The sequence below is a fragment of the Carcharodon carcharias genome, chromosome 34, assembly GCF_017639515.1.
Source record: "Carcharodon carcharias isolate sCarCar2 chromosome 34, sCarCar2.pri, whole genome shotgun sequence".
NCBI classification, from domain to species: domain Eukaryota; kingdom Metazoa; phylum Chordata; class Chondrichthyes; order Lamniformes; family Lamnidae; genus Carcharodon; species Carcharodon carcharias.
The window spans coordinates 17,542,626-17,560,033 of NC_054500.1; the positions used below are offsets into that span (position 1 = coordinate 17,542,626).

General features: G+C 42.8%; 1 protein-coding gene across 1 annotated transcript in view; it reads left to right on the top strand.

Moving 5' to 3' along the window:
- LOC121272515 (striatin-3-like) overlaps positions 1–17,408 on the top strand; it is a 49,910-nt gene that overhangs the window by 17,438 nt on the left and 15,064 nt on the right. The window contains exons 4-13 of the mRNA XM_041179130.1: positions 809–890; positions 2,879–3,058; positions 7,685–7,844; positions 8,732–8,873; positions 9,429–9,533; positions 10,374–10,495; positions 11,231–11,406; positions 12,328–12,375; positions 12,865–12,986; positions 14,057–14,224. Of these exons, the coding sequence (XP_041035064.1) occupies positions 809–890; positions 2,879–3,058; positions 7,685–7,844; positions 8,732–8,873; positions 9,429–9,533; positions 10,374–10,495; positions 11,231–11,406; positions 12,328–12,375; positions 12,865–12,986; positions 14,057–14,224 (1,305 nt within the window). The remainder of the gene's footprint in view (positions 1–808; positions 891–2,878; positions 3,059–7,684; positions 7,845–8,731; positions 8,874–9,428; positions 9,534–10,373; positions 10,496–11,230; positions 11,407–12,327; positions 12,376–12,864; positions 12,987–14,056; positions 14,225–17,408) is intronic.

Consider the following 17,408-nt stretch of genomic DNA (forward strand, 5'->3'; position numbering starts at 1 on the left):
CTCCTGCATGTTGATTGTTGTTGAGCCTGTTAATGTAGGTTACTCTACCTCTTTCTAAATTCTTTCATTCTTGATTTCCTCTGACTTCCTTCCCAGATTACACTGACTCGTGCTGGGTTGCAGTTAAAAGACATTGCACTGACTCATGCTGGGGTATGGTTCCACAGATCCCAGCTGCCCCCCAGCACTGCATTCGAGTGGCCATTCTTAAATTGCTCGGATGGTGGGTGGCTATTTCACAATGTAAACCATCACTGATAAACCTGATATTTCCCTTAACCAGTGTTTGGGAGAGATATTAGATGGGAAAACATCTCTTCTTGGTCCCTAGCACAGGGTGCCAATTACATCAGGCATTTAATTATCCTGGCCTCATCAACCAATTCAGCACAAACCAAACCTTGCTGCTATACATGGTCTGTTCCACACAAGATAGGGCATTCCCCAACAATGCCATCTGGGTACACAGCTATTTTCAGTCTTGTGCTGGGATACTGTGGAACCTGAAAAAGAAAAATGTGCAACTCTTCTCCATTTTAATATGGCCTTCCTCTTGCAGTGCTCCATTGCATTCAGTTTGCATGACACCCCTTTCTGTCCTAAAACTATTTGAATTGTGGAAAATGCAATATGATTGATATAATCCAAAAAACATAGAATGCTATGTTTAGCAATCTAATTTGCCAAGAATTTATTTAACAGGTTTAAACAAGAGTTTAATCTGATATCTCATAATTCATAATCTAAGACTACTTTAGGATGTTATGATGGTACAGCTATAAATCAACTCTATATTTCACCTTTTCAGTTATAAACAATGGCCCTGATACATCAACCATAGAACAGAATAGTCCATTATCCTGGAAAGAGGGGAGGCAGCTGCTGAGACAGTAAGTACGCATCACTATTATCTGCAGTTCCTGATGTATGGAGCTAGAAAATACCACTGACAGGATGCAATACAACACAAAGGGACCCAATTTGAGGCCTGTGGGCTAAAAGTGGCCTGCTCACTCTGCCAACCCAGCCCATAGAGACCAAGTGGCTCCATTTTCTTGACACTTGTTGGTTAGTCCTGAATGAATTCCGTGACCTCAAAGTTTGGAAAGGGCTGTTCTTAGTGTTGTTGCCTCAGTGGTGGATATATTCTAAACCGGATCATCAAGATCTGTTTGTATTAGTCGTTTGAGATATGTGCAATTTAATGGGAACCTGAATTTAAACTGTTTCTGGCCTACAAGTCTCCATGCTATGCACTTAAGTGATCCCCAAAGACAAAAAGGCTTGCAAACTCCTGGTTTTGAATATTTGTGTCAGAGTCTCTCTACTAATCCCTTCGTGATAGATATCATTCATGTGTCTGCAATGGAGCCTATTTACATTGCAAAGAATTGCACAACCTTAAGAGAATAATATTAAAGCATGTCTGCAATCGTCTGCTGTTTTATCTTGGACAAGCATATCTTTACATGTAAGCATATCTTTACAGTCTGGTTCCAACTCAGACAGTACTGGTAGAGAAGGTGGCTGGGGAACAGAGTTTGTGACACGGACCAAAGACAATGGTTTTTCCCAAAATCTAGTTGGAGGACACTCTGTTCATCCAACAGTGGATGTCAGACAAGCAGGCTGATAAATCAGACAATAAGAGGGAAAGTCAAGGGAAGTGGTGCCAAGGTAGAGCTGGATGTCTTGGGCATTCATGTGAAACCTGATGTTGAGTTTTCAGCTGATGTCGCTGAGGGGCAGCATGTAGATGATAAAGAGAAGCGGACCAATGATAGATCCTTTGGGGACTCCAGAAGTGATAGAGAAGTGATTGTGGGTGATTCAGCCGCTACAAGTGAACAGGTAAAGGTGGAACCATTCGAGGGGAGTCTCACCCAGCTTGATAATGGAGGGGAAGTATTGAAGAATAAAAGTGTGGTCAGCCATGTCAAAGGCTGCAAACTGGTTGAGAAAGATCAGGAAGTATAGCTAACCATGATTACATAAGATGCCGTTTGTGACTTTGAGTAGGGCCATTTCAGTGCTGTGGCAGGGGTGGAAACCTTATTGGAGGGGTTCAAACGTAGAGTTCTGGAAAGATGGGCACCCTATTGGAAGGCGACATGTTCAATGACTTTGGAGTGGAAAGGAAGGTTCGAGATGGGTGGTAGTTTTCAAGAACAATGAAATGAAATACATCACATCAAACCCAAGCATATCACACAGATATTAACTGGAGTTAATGATGTTAACTACAAAAAATCTCATCAGGTTTGTGCATATTCTTGTCAAAAGTTTCATTTCCAAGACAACATTCATTTTGGAATTGCAAGAGGTAATTTCTCTGGTGAAATTTGATGTATTGTTTATTATGAGCTAAAGATTGAATTGTTTTAGTGACTGTTTAGGGTACAAGATACTGTTGTGACTTTACCCAGTGCTCCAAATGTTAACTTTTCTAATTTTGGCAGTCACTGCCAAAGCACTGATAACTTCAATAACTCAACCCATTCCATTTGGTCTGATTCTGGCCTCACAGAAGTAACTATATTGACACTCCTCTGGAGCTCCCCTCCCTAAATCCATTTTCCTTGCTGCCTACCTTTGATATCTAAATCAAAACGTTCTTAAATCCTTCACTTTCAGAAGTCACACAATTTGACTCTTCGACCGTGCTTTTATTCAGCTCTTGACTGTTTTAATACTTGGTTACCATTTCTCATCCATGAAGCACCTTGTAATGTTTGCTATGTTAACGATACTACATAAGCACAAGAATTTTATTACTCCGTGTGAAAGATGGATTATAATACATGAAACCCTCCATGAAGTTTCTGCACTGTTGTTTGTAATTATATATGTCTAATTCTACTGCGTGCTATGCTTTAAGATATTTGCAGGAGGTGGGTTATACAGACACTATCTTGGACATGCGGACAAAGCGGGTCCGATCCATGTTGGGCCGTTCCAGCCCAGAGCACAATGGAGCAGCAGAGTCCAACAGCTTGGGACAAATCCTAAATGGAGGAGACTCTCCATTAGTTAAACAGATAGAAGAACAGATTAAGAGGCAAGTACCTGAATCAGATTTACTTTCTTGCAAGTACTGAGTTCCTAGCTACAGACTTTCTCATGTACTGTGAACATATATGGGTTTCATCTAACGAAGACAAAAAGCTGGATACACCTATGGCAGGACACTAGCTTATTAATGCAATTTCTATCCTCGATCACGATAGTTAGTGAAGCTGCATCGAGGGGAAAGCAAACTTTTTGGCCATCACCTCAGGCTTCTTTTGTGACCAGACGCCAGGGGGTGCACAAACAGGCACTGTCAGGAACTTGAGACAAACTACCTTCATCGAACATGTTTTGCACAGGAAGGAGTTGGAAAGAGCAAATGGGAAAGGGTAATTAAAACCAGGGAAGAAAAGTTAATTTTATTGTGAATTAGGCTTAAGGAACACAAATACTGGGACTTGGGCCTTTTAAGATACGTGGCTCCTCATTTGTTAACCTTTGACGCTGATCGCTCATCAGTTGACTAACCCTGTAGTTTTGTTATAATTAATTACTGGGCACTGACAATTATTTAGCAGTCTTTTTGGGGAGGGTTCAAATTAATACACATTACTAGAAGTCATGTTGGGAAACAGGGAAGGTTTCATTGTGATTTAGTGGGAGAAATGCAGTACAGAAGGAAGGATTCTTGTGCTTTGAAACAGATGGCTTGCATGTCTGCTCTGTAAGGTGTTAGGTGCAGTGCCAAAAGCAGATTATTTCTTTTTTTAACAGCTACTGTTATTTTCAACATGACTGTCTGGAAAAAAAGTCAGTACAGCCAAGTATAAAAGCAGTTCCAGTGGCTGAGCAGCCAAAGCGCAGTCTGGTGTGCTGCACAAATCAGAAGGTCCTGGTTGTGCTGACAATCAACAATGCAAGCAGGAGGGGATGCTAGAATTTGTCTCGGAGCTCATGGGCTCGGGAGGATGACAACCAGATACTACTCTTGCTCCTGATTGTTATATGGTGACCACTGATGAAAGTGTGTGCATAGGCAGCTGATCAAGTCAGGATCAAACTGCCTGCAAACAATCGCTTGTATAAAAAATGGCCATTTAAATGAGATACCTGGGGATGGAACTGTAAATGAACAGGGCTGAAAATGAGAAAGCAAAAAAACAACTCCTGGAGTATTGCTGTGTTTGTAAATCAGGTGGCTGCTGAGCTTTAGAAACTAACTGGAACCTAGAGTGATGCCCTACATTAAATTTCCCTTTCAATTTAATTTTATATGAAGTTATTTTAAGCTTGGGGATGTCAGGTATACCTATTTCAATTGTAGCCCAGTTTTAGAGTGGTGAAGACTCGAAGATGCCGTGGAGCACAGTGGAAAGTTGCAGGTTTGACTCTGACCGATCCTACCTCCTATATTTTGCTGGCATGTGATGATCCCAGACATCCTGTACAGATGGAATGAAATCCTGGTTATTCTCTGATACCCCTGAGCTTCATTCGACAAGGCTAAGGAACACCCTTTAACCTGGCTATTTGCAGAGAGAAAAACAGACCGCAAGAAGAGTCTTAAGATGAGGAAAGATGATTAAAACATATCCTTTAGCATACAAATTTCACATTTTGCATATAGCTGTATTAAAATGGCTGTTGTCTAGACACAAAAAATGGAGTCTACCATCTCTCCCAGATACTTTTGTAGGTCTGCCTGCCAATTCCCATTAATTGTGTTATATTGAATCTACAGTGCAAAAGGATGTCATTTGACTCAACTGGCCCATGCCAGTATTAATATTCCATACAACCCTGCTTCACATACTGACCCTGTGCCAATTTCCTTCATGTATGTATTCAACATTACCATAAAATATAATTGCTACCTGCTTCAACCACTCCAGCTAACGAGTTCCACATTCTCACCAGTCTCTGTAAAGACATTCCTCCTGAATTATTTATATAAACTGTTATATATAATGCACGATTTTCTTGAGGAATGTGGAAGCACTTATATTTATTAGTTAAATTTTATTTTCTGTTGTCCTGCCAAATTACACATCTGATCTAAATCCAACCATTTTGTTGCCTCCCATTGTTGACATTACCTTCCCCTCTTGGTGGTGTCAGTAACAGGCTTACTTGGTTTCAATATCTCAGTGATTTGATGTACATGGGAATGGGGCTCAGTATTGCTCTTTCATGTCCCCTCCAGACTGGCATTCTCACTTTTGTAAGTATTCTCTCCTTTTACTGAACAACATAAAGAAAAATAAAGGATGGGGGACAAGTGTAGGAAGACTGTGGAGGCTGGAGTTATAGAAAATACTTTTCTTTCAGTGAGTTTACCTATTGAGAAACAGAGCAGGGAAGTCCCAGTTTGAAATGCTACTCTGTTGAGATGGCTGATCTCACACAGGTCAAGGGGGATGGGGAAGCCTTGCTACAATTGTACAGAGCATTGATGAGACCACACTTAGAGTATTGTCTGCAGTTTTGGTCTTGTTACCTAAGGAGAAATATACTTACAGCGGAGATAGTTCAGACAAATTGACTAGGCTGATTGTTAGGATAAAGGAGTTGTCTTATGAGGAAAGAATAAAGAAAAGTACAGCACAGGAACAGGCCCTTCAGCCCTCAAAGCCTGCGTTGATCATATTGCCTGTCAAACAAACATTTTGCACTTCCGGGGTCTGTATCCCTCTATTCCCATCCTATTCATGTATTTGTCAAGCTGCCTCTTTAACATCACTATTGTACCTGCTTCCACCACCTCCTCCTCTGGCAGCGAATCCCAGACACTCACTACCCTCTGCGTAAAAAACTTGCCCTGCTCATCTCCTCTAAAGTTTTCTCCTCTCACCTTAAATCTATGTCCCCTAGTAACTGACTCTTCCACCTTGGGAAAAAACTTCTGTCTATCTACCCTGTCCATGCCACTCATAATTTTGTAAACTTCTATCAAGTCGCCCCTCAATCTCCGTCGTTCTAGTGAGAACAATCCGAGTTTCTCCAACCTCTCCTCATAGCTAATAACCTCCAGACCAGGCAGCATCCTGGTAAACCTCCTCTGCACCCTCTCCAATGCCTCCACATCCTTCTGGTAATGTAGCGACCAGAATTGCACGCAATATTCCAAGTGTGGCCTAACCAATGTTCTATACAGCTGCAGCTTTTATACTCAATACTCCGCCGATGAAGGCAAGCATGCCATATGCCTTCCTGACCACCTTATCCACCTGCATTGCCACTTTCAGTGACCTGTGGACCTGTACACCTAGATCCCTCTGCCCATCAATGCACTTAAGGGTCCTTCCATTTACTGTATAATTCCTGCCTGTATTAGACCTTCCAAAATGTATTACTTCGCATTTGTCCGGATTAAACTCCATCTGCCATTTCTCCGCCCAGGTCTCCAACCGATCTATATCCTGTTGTATCCTTTGACAATCCTCTTCACTATCTGCAATTCCTCCAACCTTAGTGTCCTCTGCAAACTTACTAATTAGCCCAGTTACATTTTCCTCCAAATCATTTACGTAGACTACAAACAGCAACGGTCCCAGCACTGATCCCTGCGGAACACCACTAGTCACAGCTCTCCATTCAGAAAAGCACCCTTCCACTGCTACCCTCTGTCTTCTATGACCAAGCCAATTCTGTATCCTTCTTGCCAGTTCACCTCTGATCCCGTGCAACTTTACCTTCTGTACCAGTCTGCCATGAGGGACCTTATCAAAGGCCTTACTGATATCCATGTAGATAACATCCACTGCCCTTCCATCTTCGATCATCTTTGTCACTTCCTCGAAAAACTTGATCAAGTTAGTGAGACACCACCTCCGCTTCACAAAACCATGCTGCCTCTCACTAATACGCCCATTTGCTTCCAAATCGTAGTAAATCCTGTCACGAAGAATCTTCTCCAATAATTTCCCTACCACTGACTCACCGACCTGTCATTTCCTGGATTATCCCTGCTACCCTTCTTAAACAATGGAACAACATTGGCCATTCTCCAGTCCTCTGGGACCTCACCCATAGCCAGTGAGGATACAAAGATTTCTGTCAAGGCCCCAGCAATCTCTTCCCTTGCCTCCCTCAGTACTCTGGGGTAGATCCCATCCCAACCTGAAAGGTTGAGCAGTTTGGGCCTATACTCATTCAAGTTTAGAAGAATGAACGGTGATCTTATTAAAACATATAAAATTCTGAGGGGGCTTGACAGGATAGATGCTGTGAGGATGTTTCCCCTCTGGGGTATCTAGAACAAGGGCACACAGTTTTAAAATAAGGGTCTCCTATTTAAGATTGAGATGAGGAGAAATTTCTTCCCTCAGAGAGTTGAAAAACTTTGGAGTTCTTTTTCACAGAGAGCAGTGGAGGCCTGGTTATTTGAATATATTCAAGGCTGAGCTAGTCAGATTTTTGATTGATAAGGGAGTTGCAGGTTATGGGGGGGCAGGCAGGAAAGTATAGTTAAGGCCACTATCAGATCAGCCATGATCTTATTGAATGGCAGAGCAGGTTCAAGGTGCCGAGTGGCCTATTCCTGCTTCTGTTTCTTATGTTCTTAGTATGTTCTTATACTAGAATTAGCCTGTATCTCTAGGCTAGAAAGCCATGATTCCTACTATAATTATATTTTTGTGTCAACCTGGTTTTATGTGTCATTCTTCCTTTACAGAAATGCAGGCAGCGAGACTCGAGATGGACTACGAAAATCAGTACTGGAGAAGATGCCTTTCCTCCAGAATGTGGATGACGATAGCGACGAGGATGATGACGAATTGGATAATGTTCCTTCAGAACTCTCTGTCACACAGAGACTAAGCAAGAAACAAAGGGTAACCATTGAAGCTTTTAGCCTTCTTACTTAATAGAGTTCTCCAGGACTGCCTGTCTATAGAAATTCTGGGGGTTCCACACACGCTCAGTTTTTGAATTGAATTCGCAAGTTGGACCTTGCGAGCCTCCTCAGAGCAAAGAGAAGGTACTCTGAATGTGAGGTGTGTGAAAATTGGCACCATTCTAAGGTTTTTCAGACTACTAACTGCTGAAGTTGAAGAAGTTGTCCTGACAGATACCCATGTGTTACGCATTTTCTTTCAAATTGCAAGCAGCCTTGTAGGTCGTGACACTTTTTATTTAAAGGTTCCGGAATTTTAATTGAACTCCCTCCTGTATTCCAGCACACATACACTCAACTCTGCTCATTGGCTTCCAAATGCTGGCCAAGTTTATTAGTAGCTGAGGGCTCACTGGAGCAGAGACTGAGAGTGATACTTTTCATCCCTGGGAAGGAAAATCGGAAGCCAAGGCATATTTTTGACTGGAAACTGGTGGTGTGATGTGTAATGAGAAAGAATGAAAAAGAGATGAGAAAATATGAAGGTGTGGGGAGACAGTGCAGGCAGGTAGGCAAAAAGATTATGGGTGAATTGGATAGATATGAGGGTATGAGTTTTGGTGTATTAGTTTTTGGAACTGGATGGATTGCAAAGTGTTTTCCGGTCTTGTAACCAGTATCTCCTATGTTCCTACCTAACTGGCAACCAAAATTTAGATTTTGATGGTCAACATCACAAACCACAGTCTATTAAAAATCCGTTTTGTTGGCACACTGACCATGATGATCATTTTGGCAATTAGCTGGTGGCCTCTCGGGTCAATGTGTTTGATGTCCAATGGGATTTACAAATTGACGTCATTTGTGAAATGTGTGTTACTACAGATAGGCACCGAGATGACAGCTGCTGATCCTGCCATGGACTGTGAGACAGTGGATGCTTTGAGTGAATTTCACTTCCTGGAGACTGGAGAGGAAGAGGAAAGGGTTGAAGATTCCAGAAGCTTGGGGGATGGCAAAGAACTAGGTAAAAATAAGGCCAATAATGGAGTGTATTGAAATTTGCTACGTGAGTGTTCTACCATTAAAACAAAAGCAAATGTTAGACATCTGAAATAAAAACAGAAAATGCTGGAAATACTCAGTAGGTCTGGTAACATCTGTGGAGAGAGAAACACAGTTAGCATTTCAAGTCAGAACTGAAGGAGCGTAGAAATTTAAGAAGCTTTGAGGAAGTGAAAGGGGGAGGAAGAACAAAAGGGAAACAGAAAGCAATGAAGCTGAACAAAGTAAAAGAGAGATTTGTCTCTGGGATTTCCATTTGTCTCAGCATAGTTAAAAGCTAAAGAGGTTCTATTGGTAGCTCAGTCAGTAAATTCACTTTGTGGAACTAAACCAAGCAAGCTAGAAGGTTTTGGGTTCAGACGCCTAAGTCTGTGCTGCATTAGTTGATCTCAACCACCGTGACCCAAAAGGCCAAGTTTGACTTGCTGTGATCATTGAGATTGTATAGTTGTCTAAAATAATGTGTGTGACACTTTCCACTGACTGTATTATGTTTTATCCATGATTGCATTCATAGGAAACCACCGTTCTAAGCTTCAAGATGTGTTGACTAATTTTACAGACATCGACGGCTTGCCTTCCATTCCCTCTGGGATGATTGGTCAACCTAAGTCAAGCGAAGGTACCAGCTTCTCTTCATCATCAAAAAATGCATTACAGAATCCCCAGAAGTAACTGAAGAATATCAGATGGCGTCACAGTAGTACATAACTGTCAGCCAGATCATGAGATGAAATCTTGTGATCATTCCCATGTTTCTTGCAGTTTTTTCTTTAATATTGTGAACTTTGTGGTTTAAGATTTTTTTTCTATTGGAATGAAATCCTTTGTATTTTTCCCAGCCTCTAGAGTCATGGCGAGGATCCTCCATAGTTGATGCGACACTGTCACTGAAGTATCGGTTATTGCTACTTAATCAATTCATATTCAAAGAGCTATAAAGATCTGTAGTACACACATTCGGTTGTGAACCATCCAGACAGCAAATTCCTAATTTAATATGTATGCTGTGCTGAGTTAGCAGATCTCAGCTGGATTGCTCATTAACTTCTGAATGTGATATAAGTGCAGCTGATTATGGAGGATAAGATTAGCCAGTACATGTTTATGTTACTGCCTGGTCCACAGGCATCCTAAGGTAATCTCAGGGAGGACAGGAGCAACCCTACTACCCCCACCTGTGCAGCAGAAGTGCTCAAAGGAGCTATATTGTCACATAACTCAATTGACACATGTATTAATACTGTATTGGTGATGGCTGCCTCCAGTGATGCTGTTTCAAACTACCTCACGCCGTTGGACTCGGCTACTCATTCCTCTTTGTAAGGAATTATGTGCCCCTGACGGCATATTATGGGTTATGGGGAGAGTAGCAATAAGTGTGTGTCCTAGGTAACCTCTTTGTGGAGCACTGATGGCTGAATTCTTTTTAATATCCTGCTACTACATGTTTCCATTGCAGCTGTTCCCCTTGCGTTTCCCCCGCATGCTAACAAGCCATTTATACTAGGCTCAGATAGCATTGGAGATGGAGAAATGAGCCTGGGTGAGCTGGCAGACCTGACTGTCACTAATGACAATGATGTAAGTACTTTTCAAAAACTCAAGCTCTTAACCTAATTTGGCAAGCACTGTTGCATCTGAATTTCCATTTCATGAAAAAGGATGACATTCTTAAGTTTGCACCTTGTAGGACTCTTGAACTTTGAAGCATTAGCTGCATTAAACCAGAGGCAAAGCACTTTATTGTACTATTTTTAAAAAATATATTATTTTTATTCCCTCTTCTCCTGAAGGTGTATGCAGTTCCACAGGTGCCATCAGTCCTCCTCAACTAAGTGACTATTCTGCAGAGAATGTTAGCAGACTGCTCAACCATGGAGGGCATCTCAGCTGAACTATGACCTTGTCACATACCTTTCAGCCATACTTGGTGGACAGTGATTGGAACTGTGAACAATGGCTTTTTCGCTCCATCTCCCAAAGTCCAGGGTCAGCAGGCTCAATTACAATGCCCCAAATACAGCCCTAGAACGTGACTCATATTTTCTAAAACATTTGCAACCTTAAGAGTCTAATGCTGGGTTGCAATGAAAGCTAAATGCTATCTGCTTTACACAGCTTCTCCTAGCTACCGGTCAGAAATGCTGCAACTATTGATAAGAGGGATTTGCATACAAATCTAGCCAGAAATTTGTCTTAAATGAAAACAGAAAATTGTGGAATACTCAGCAGGCCAGGCAGCATCTGTGGAGAGAAAAACAGAGTTAATGTTTCAGGTCGATGACCCTTCATCAGAACTTGCCTTACTTGTTGCAGATTTCTGATGGTAAGGATGCCTTCAGGAAGACCTGGAATCCCAAGTATACTTTGCGGAGTCATTTTGATGGGATCCGTGCATTGGCGTTTCACCCGGTGGAGCCTGTGCTCATGACTGCTTCGGAGGATCGTACCTTGAAGCTTTGGAACCTGCAGAAAACAGTTCCTGCCAAAAAGTAATTTTTTTCTGTGTAGTGAGATATTTTATTTCAAAGTAATATTTGTTTCGCATTAGGGCAGAGAGCAAAACCGTGTGAATCTTATGGATGAACTATATCATGATATTGCTGATCTGTACACAATCCTGTTGTGATGGCCTTTTTGAGTGTATGGACATTGTGGTGGATTACACACTGGCCTTGCACCTTGGGGGCCAAGTTGCAAACCCAACCAGATGGGACAAAGTCTCGCTCACTGCAGTGGCTCTATTTGCAGTGAGTGTGACCAGTTTCGACACCAACCCTCGGTTTACTGCACAAAATGTCCCTCATTTCTATAAAACTTTTGATCTCATTCAGAGAGGGTAGCTGGTGCGGAATGTAAAGTAATTCTTAACTGCATCTAATCTGAGAGTGCACATCTCTGGCACTGGGTGGACCAGTTGGAAAGTTCTCCATTTCCCAGTACTAAAACTCCTCACCATTGAAATTCTGGAGTTAATCAAGGGGCAGTTAAATACTGGTGAGAGGTCATGTTTTGCCATCGTGGAATGGGTCAAATGGGCTGAGAGCTAGTTCCATTTTGTTTGTTCATCTTTAACTATCAATTTTTGAAGCTGCAATTGTACTATGTGAGGCTGGCACTAGTAGCACCAGATACTGATGCATGGATCTGAAACAGCTCATTGCAACCAGTAAGTAAACCTTCTGGGATTCAAATAGAAAATGGTTCTCCTGGCTGGCTGTCTTATAGAGACCTGGTTTACTTGAAGTTTTAACTTGTCTTTTGGAGACCAGAAACTGATGCACTCACATTGCATAAAAAGTAGCCGGAAATGTTAAATGGTTGAAAACTTTGTTTTAGAAAAAAAAATCCAGGTAGGGTGTTATTGGAGGGAAAAATGTCCATTACGGGTGTTTTATTTAATTTCGTTCTAGGAGTACTGCATTGGATGTGGAACCAATTTATACGTTCAGGGGACATGTGTGAGTATATGATAAGTCAATTATCCCATCAACCTTAAGAAGCTGCAAGTAATCTGTTAATTCTAAGTTCCTTAATTTAGATGCTGTTATTAACATTAATTGCAATTATTGGATAATTCAATATTTTTAGTGGAAACCAACAGCTTCAATTCACCAGGAGTGGTGTTTAGATGTTATGTAACTCTATCTGCAGAGTAGGCCCCAGATTTGATCCAACTTCTATGCTAAGTTGATCTCACTGGGACAGCTGAAATGGTGCAGAAGTTGGCCACTGCTTCTAGATGTTGAAGTGGAGCCTCTGTATTAGAGAGCTGCTTGTGCCCATGTAGCATGTATCCAGCATGGGTCAGCACTTTCAGGGCAGAGGGCAATTACTGAACGTCACTACATTGCTAATGGTATAACAATTCTGTTAATACTTGATTATCGAATCATTTTTACTGTAGATGGCTCTTTTTAAAAAAATCTCTGCCTCTCCTGGTGTTACAGAGACCCAGTATTATCGTTAGCAGTTAGTTCTAAAGGGGACCAGTGCTTCAGTGGAGGGCTTGATGGCACAATTTGCTGCTGGAATATTCCAAGTTTGAACACTGACCCATACGACACTTACGGTATGTGCTAAGTAAAGTTTAATAAAATAATATACTGATGGGCCTGCAAATGCAAGATCACTCAGGTTCCAGATTATGTACAGTAATGGTCATAAACTGGAGTGATGTTTGAATAATTTATGAATGTCAATATTGTATTAAGGTTTTCAGTTATTTATTTAGTTATTTTCTTCTGTCTGTTTTCCATTTTTACCCTTCTCTCCTAAATGTGTTAAATTTTGTTCTTTGGATCTAAGTCCTTGCATAACCAATACTGTGCCTCCATGGGTTTTAGTTCTCCTGATCATTAATGTATTTGATTCCTCTCACTTTTCCCTTCCTTCCTCCTTGATTTCTCTGCCCAAAGGCAGGATGACCCATAGCAGCGGGATCTCCGCCATGAGTAGGGAAAGGAGAAAGGTCCCAAATCCACCCCCGCCAGAACAGGGATCAAACTCCATGCTGTTAACACCAGTCTGATCGTCCAGCCAACTGAGCCAACCAGCCCTCAAGGGGTCTGAGTTGCTGTGGCAATTTACGCTTTTACATGCATGTTGTAGGCTGGAACTATGGATAATGATGGAGAGACTTCAATTTCTTTCATCACAAGGCTGATCCAGAGTCTCTCCCACTCTTGCCACCTGCCATTGGTGTGTGTTGGAAGGATTTACAAATTGATACTCAACCTGTTTGGCCATGCTATGAACGCACCTTCCTTAGCCATCAAGTCCTGGAGTGGGACTTGAAACGGAACTTCTGGCTCACAGACAGGGACGTTGTCTCAGTGCCCCAAGATCTCCTCTCGCTTTTTATTACAGCTAAATCTGCATTTGTTGTCCTGACCAAACTATAACATAAGAGATCAGCCATTTATTCTGCTCTCCTGCTAATAATTACTTAAAACAATTTTAAGAAAGGGTGCGTTGGGGGCGGGGAAGCACAGCCCGGGTAACCCTGTGAAATGAGACATTATAAGGGTCAAGCCTGATATGTGATCTAGCTGTGACTGTGGGCTATTTCTGTGGTTAAGACTCCATTCTTTCACTCATACAATTTATCATCCAGTGCTATGAATCTGCTTCTTTTTACAGATGAGAGTATTCTGTCCAGAACACTAAATGGCCACACGGATACAGTTTGGGGGCTAGCATTTAGTATCCCGAAGAACCGCCTCATTTCATGTTCAGCAGATGGAACTGTTAGATTGTGGGATGCAACTGCAAATCCAGCCTGTGTTGGTACATACAACAAAGATAAGGGTGAGTAAAGGCTTTGCAGGAAAACATATGGTGCTCCAGGGATGATTAGGAAGAGGGTTAGAGTTGTGAGCCTGTTCTTTTGGGGGTGTGGGAGATAGAAGTAGGGAGCCATCTTCTAGAAGGGAAGTCATGGACCATCTGCTGGAAAGGGAGAGAGACAGGACAGCCATCTATTGGAGTGCGGGGGGTGCCAGCTGCTTCAGGGCTGCCATGCGCCATATGCTCCTCTCCACCACCACCTGCTGCCCCGCCCCACAATTAAGTTTGTGGCCCTTGACCCTGAGCCAGAGAAATATCTTGTGTATTAGAAGATCCAAAACAAGCAGGGAGGAAATAAAATGTCAAGATAATGTTTAATGTCCACCTTGAACAGTCACACCCTCCACCACTGATGCACGGTGGCAGCAGTGTGTTCCATATACAAAATGCACTGCAGCAACTCACAAAGGCTCCTTCAACAGCACCTTCCAAACCTGTGACCTCTATCACCTGGAAGGACAAGGCAGCAGATGGATGAGAACACCACCACCTGTAAGTTCCACCCTCGCCCCCCCAAACCACACATCATCCTGACTTGAAACTATATCGCCGTTTCTTCACTGTCGGCTGGGTCAAAATCCTGGAACTCCCTCCAGAACAGAACTCAGGGTGTCCCTACACCACATGGACTGCAGCGGTTTAAGAAGGTGGCTCACCCACCACCTTCTCAAGGCAATTGGGGATGGGCAATAAATGCTGGCATAGCCAATGAGGCCCCCATCCCATGAAAATAATATTAAAAAATTAGTAGTTCTTTTTCCAGTCTTTTACTCCCCCATCCCTGAAGGTGCCCCACTCTTTACCAGGACTTTTGTGCCTTCATCCAAGCCATTTCTGGGACCTTGGTACTTTGCCAGAGTTGCCATTTTGTTCACATGTGAGTATTAAACAAAGAATGACAGACTTTTTAACACCAGAGAATATCAAAGGTTGCCACTTGCACACAAATACTTTGTAGTCAATGGTTAGTATTCAAGAGCAGCCACTTTTTCACTCTTAACCCATGGGCCAGTTGAGGCAATTCTACAGTTTGGCTTGGATTAGCTATGCATCAGCCAGCTGAACTATCAGGGGAACTTCTATTTAGATAACATTAAACATATTGGGCAGGATTTTATGCTTAACAGCAGGATTAAGGAGACAAAGGGAAGGGCATGGTTTGCTCACCCCAGCCCCCGCGGTTACATCATGTTGTCAATCAAGCGCGGCCAGCCAGTTAGCAGCCGGCTGGTGGGAATGCCAGCTATTAGCGTGGCGAAGGGGTTCTAGCGTCAAAACGAGCATCTAGGATAGGATGTCGGCAGGAAGATAGGTTTAGGCCATGACCAAGTCAGTCCCGGCCCCCAATTTCAAGAGACACGCTGTCCTCTCACACTCTCCTCAGTTGTTCTTTCATCTGGTGAGACTTAACAAATCAAGTTTACTAACAGCCAGATACTGTGACCTTTAGCTGCAGACTCTACTCTGCTGCTACATGCAGCCGTGGATCCTGTTTGCAGGCCTTTTCATGTGCCCTTGTGCTATCCCTGCATACCTGGCGTGACTCAGCTCAGTCCCGATGTTTTTCCTGTGTGTCTCCCTTAAAATGGAGCGGGCCACGAAAAATTGCAGTCTATTGACTTGTTAACAAACTCTAGCTTGTTAATTGACTTTCGTGAAGGTGGTTTCTGATTTTGGGGACTGGTTGAATGACGTTGCATTGGCATCACACCATATTTTACGTAAGTGGGCGTAAGCTGGGGTGCCCTCCGATTTAGAGTCTAAGAGTTTTACAGCACAGAAACAGGCCCTTCAGCCCATTGGTGTCGATGCTGGCCATCAAGCACCTATCTATTCTAACCCCATTTTCCAGTACTTGGCCCATAGCCCTGTATGCTATGGCAGTTCAAGTGCTCATCTAAATACTTCTTAAATGTTGTGAGAGTTCCTGCCTCTACCACCACTCAGGCAGTGTGTCCAGATTCCAACCACCCTCTGGGCAAAATATTTTTATCTCAATTCCCCTCTAAACCTCCTGCCCCTTACCTTAAATCTATGCCCCCTGGTTACTGACATCTCCACTAAGAGGAAAAGTTTCTTGCTGTCTACCCTATCTGTGCCCCTCATAATTTTGTATATCTCTATCAGGTCCCCCCTCAGCCTTCTCTGCTCTAAGGAAAACAACCTTAGCCTATCCAGTCTCTCTTCATAGCTGAAATGTTCCAGCCCAGGCAACATCCTGGTGAACCTCCTCTGCACCCTCTCCTGTGCAATCACATGCTTCCTATAGTGTGCCAACCAGAACCGCACACAGTATTCCAGCGTGGCCTAACTAGCGTTTTATACAACTCCAATATAACCTCCCTGCTCTTGTCTTTTATTAGTCAAGGCAAAGAATATAAGTATCCCATATGCCTTCTTGACTACCATATCCACCTGTGCTGCTGCCTTCAGGGAATCTGTGGATATATACACCAAGGTCCTTCTGATCCTCTGCACTTCCTAGGGTCCTACCATTGATCATGTATTCCCTTGCTGTGTTAGTCCTCCCAAAATGCATAACCTCACACTTCTCAGGATTAAATTCCATTTGCTACTGCTCTGCCCATCTTACCAGCCCATCTATATCGTCCTGTAATCTAAGGCTTTCCTCCTCACTATTTACGACACCACCAATTTTCATGTCATCTGCGAACTTACTGATCATACCTCCTACATTCACATCTAAATTATTAATGTACACTACAAACAGCAAGGGCCCCAGCACCGCTCCCTGTAGTACACCACTCATCACAGTCTTTCAATCGCAGAAACAATCTTCGACCATCACCCTCTGCCTCCTGCCACTAAGCCAATTTTGAATCCAATTTGCCAACTTGCCCTGGATCCCATGGGCTCTTACCTTCTTGACCATTCTCCCCTGTGGGACCTTGTCGAAAGCCTTACTGAAGTCCATGTGGACTACATCAACTGTACTACCCTCATCTACACGACTAGTCACCTCCTCAAAATTCAATCAAATTTGTTAGACATGATCTCTCCCTGACAAAGCCACGTTGGCTAACCCTGATGAATCTCGGCCTCTCCAAGTGGAGATTGATCTTGTCCCTCAAAATTTTTTCCAACAGTTTCCCTACCACTGATGTTACACTCACTGGCCTGTAAT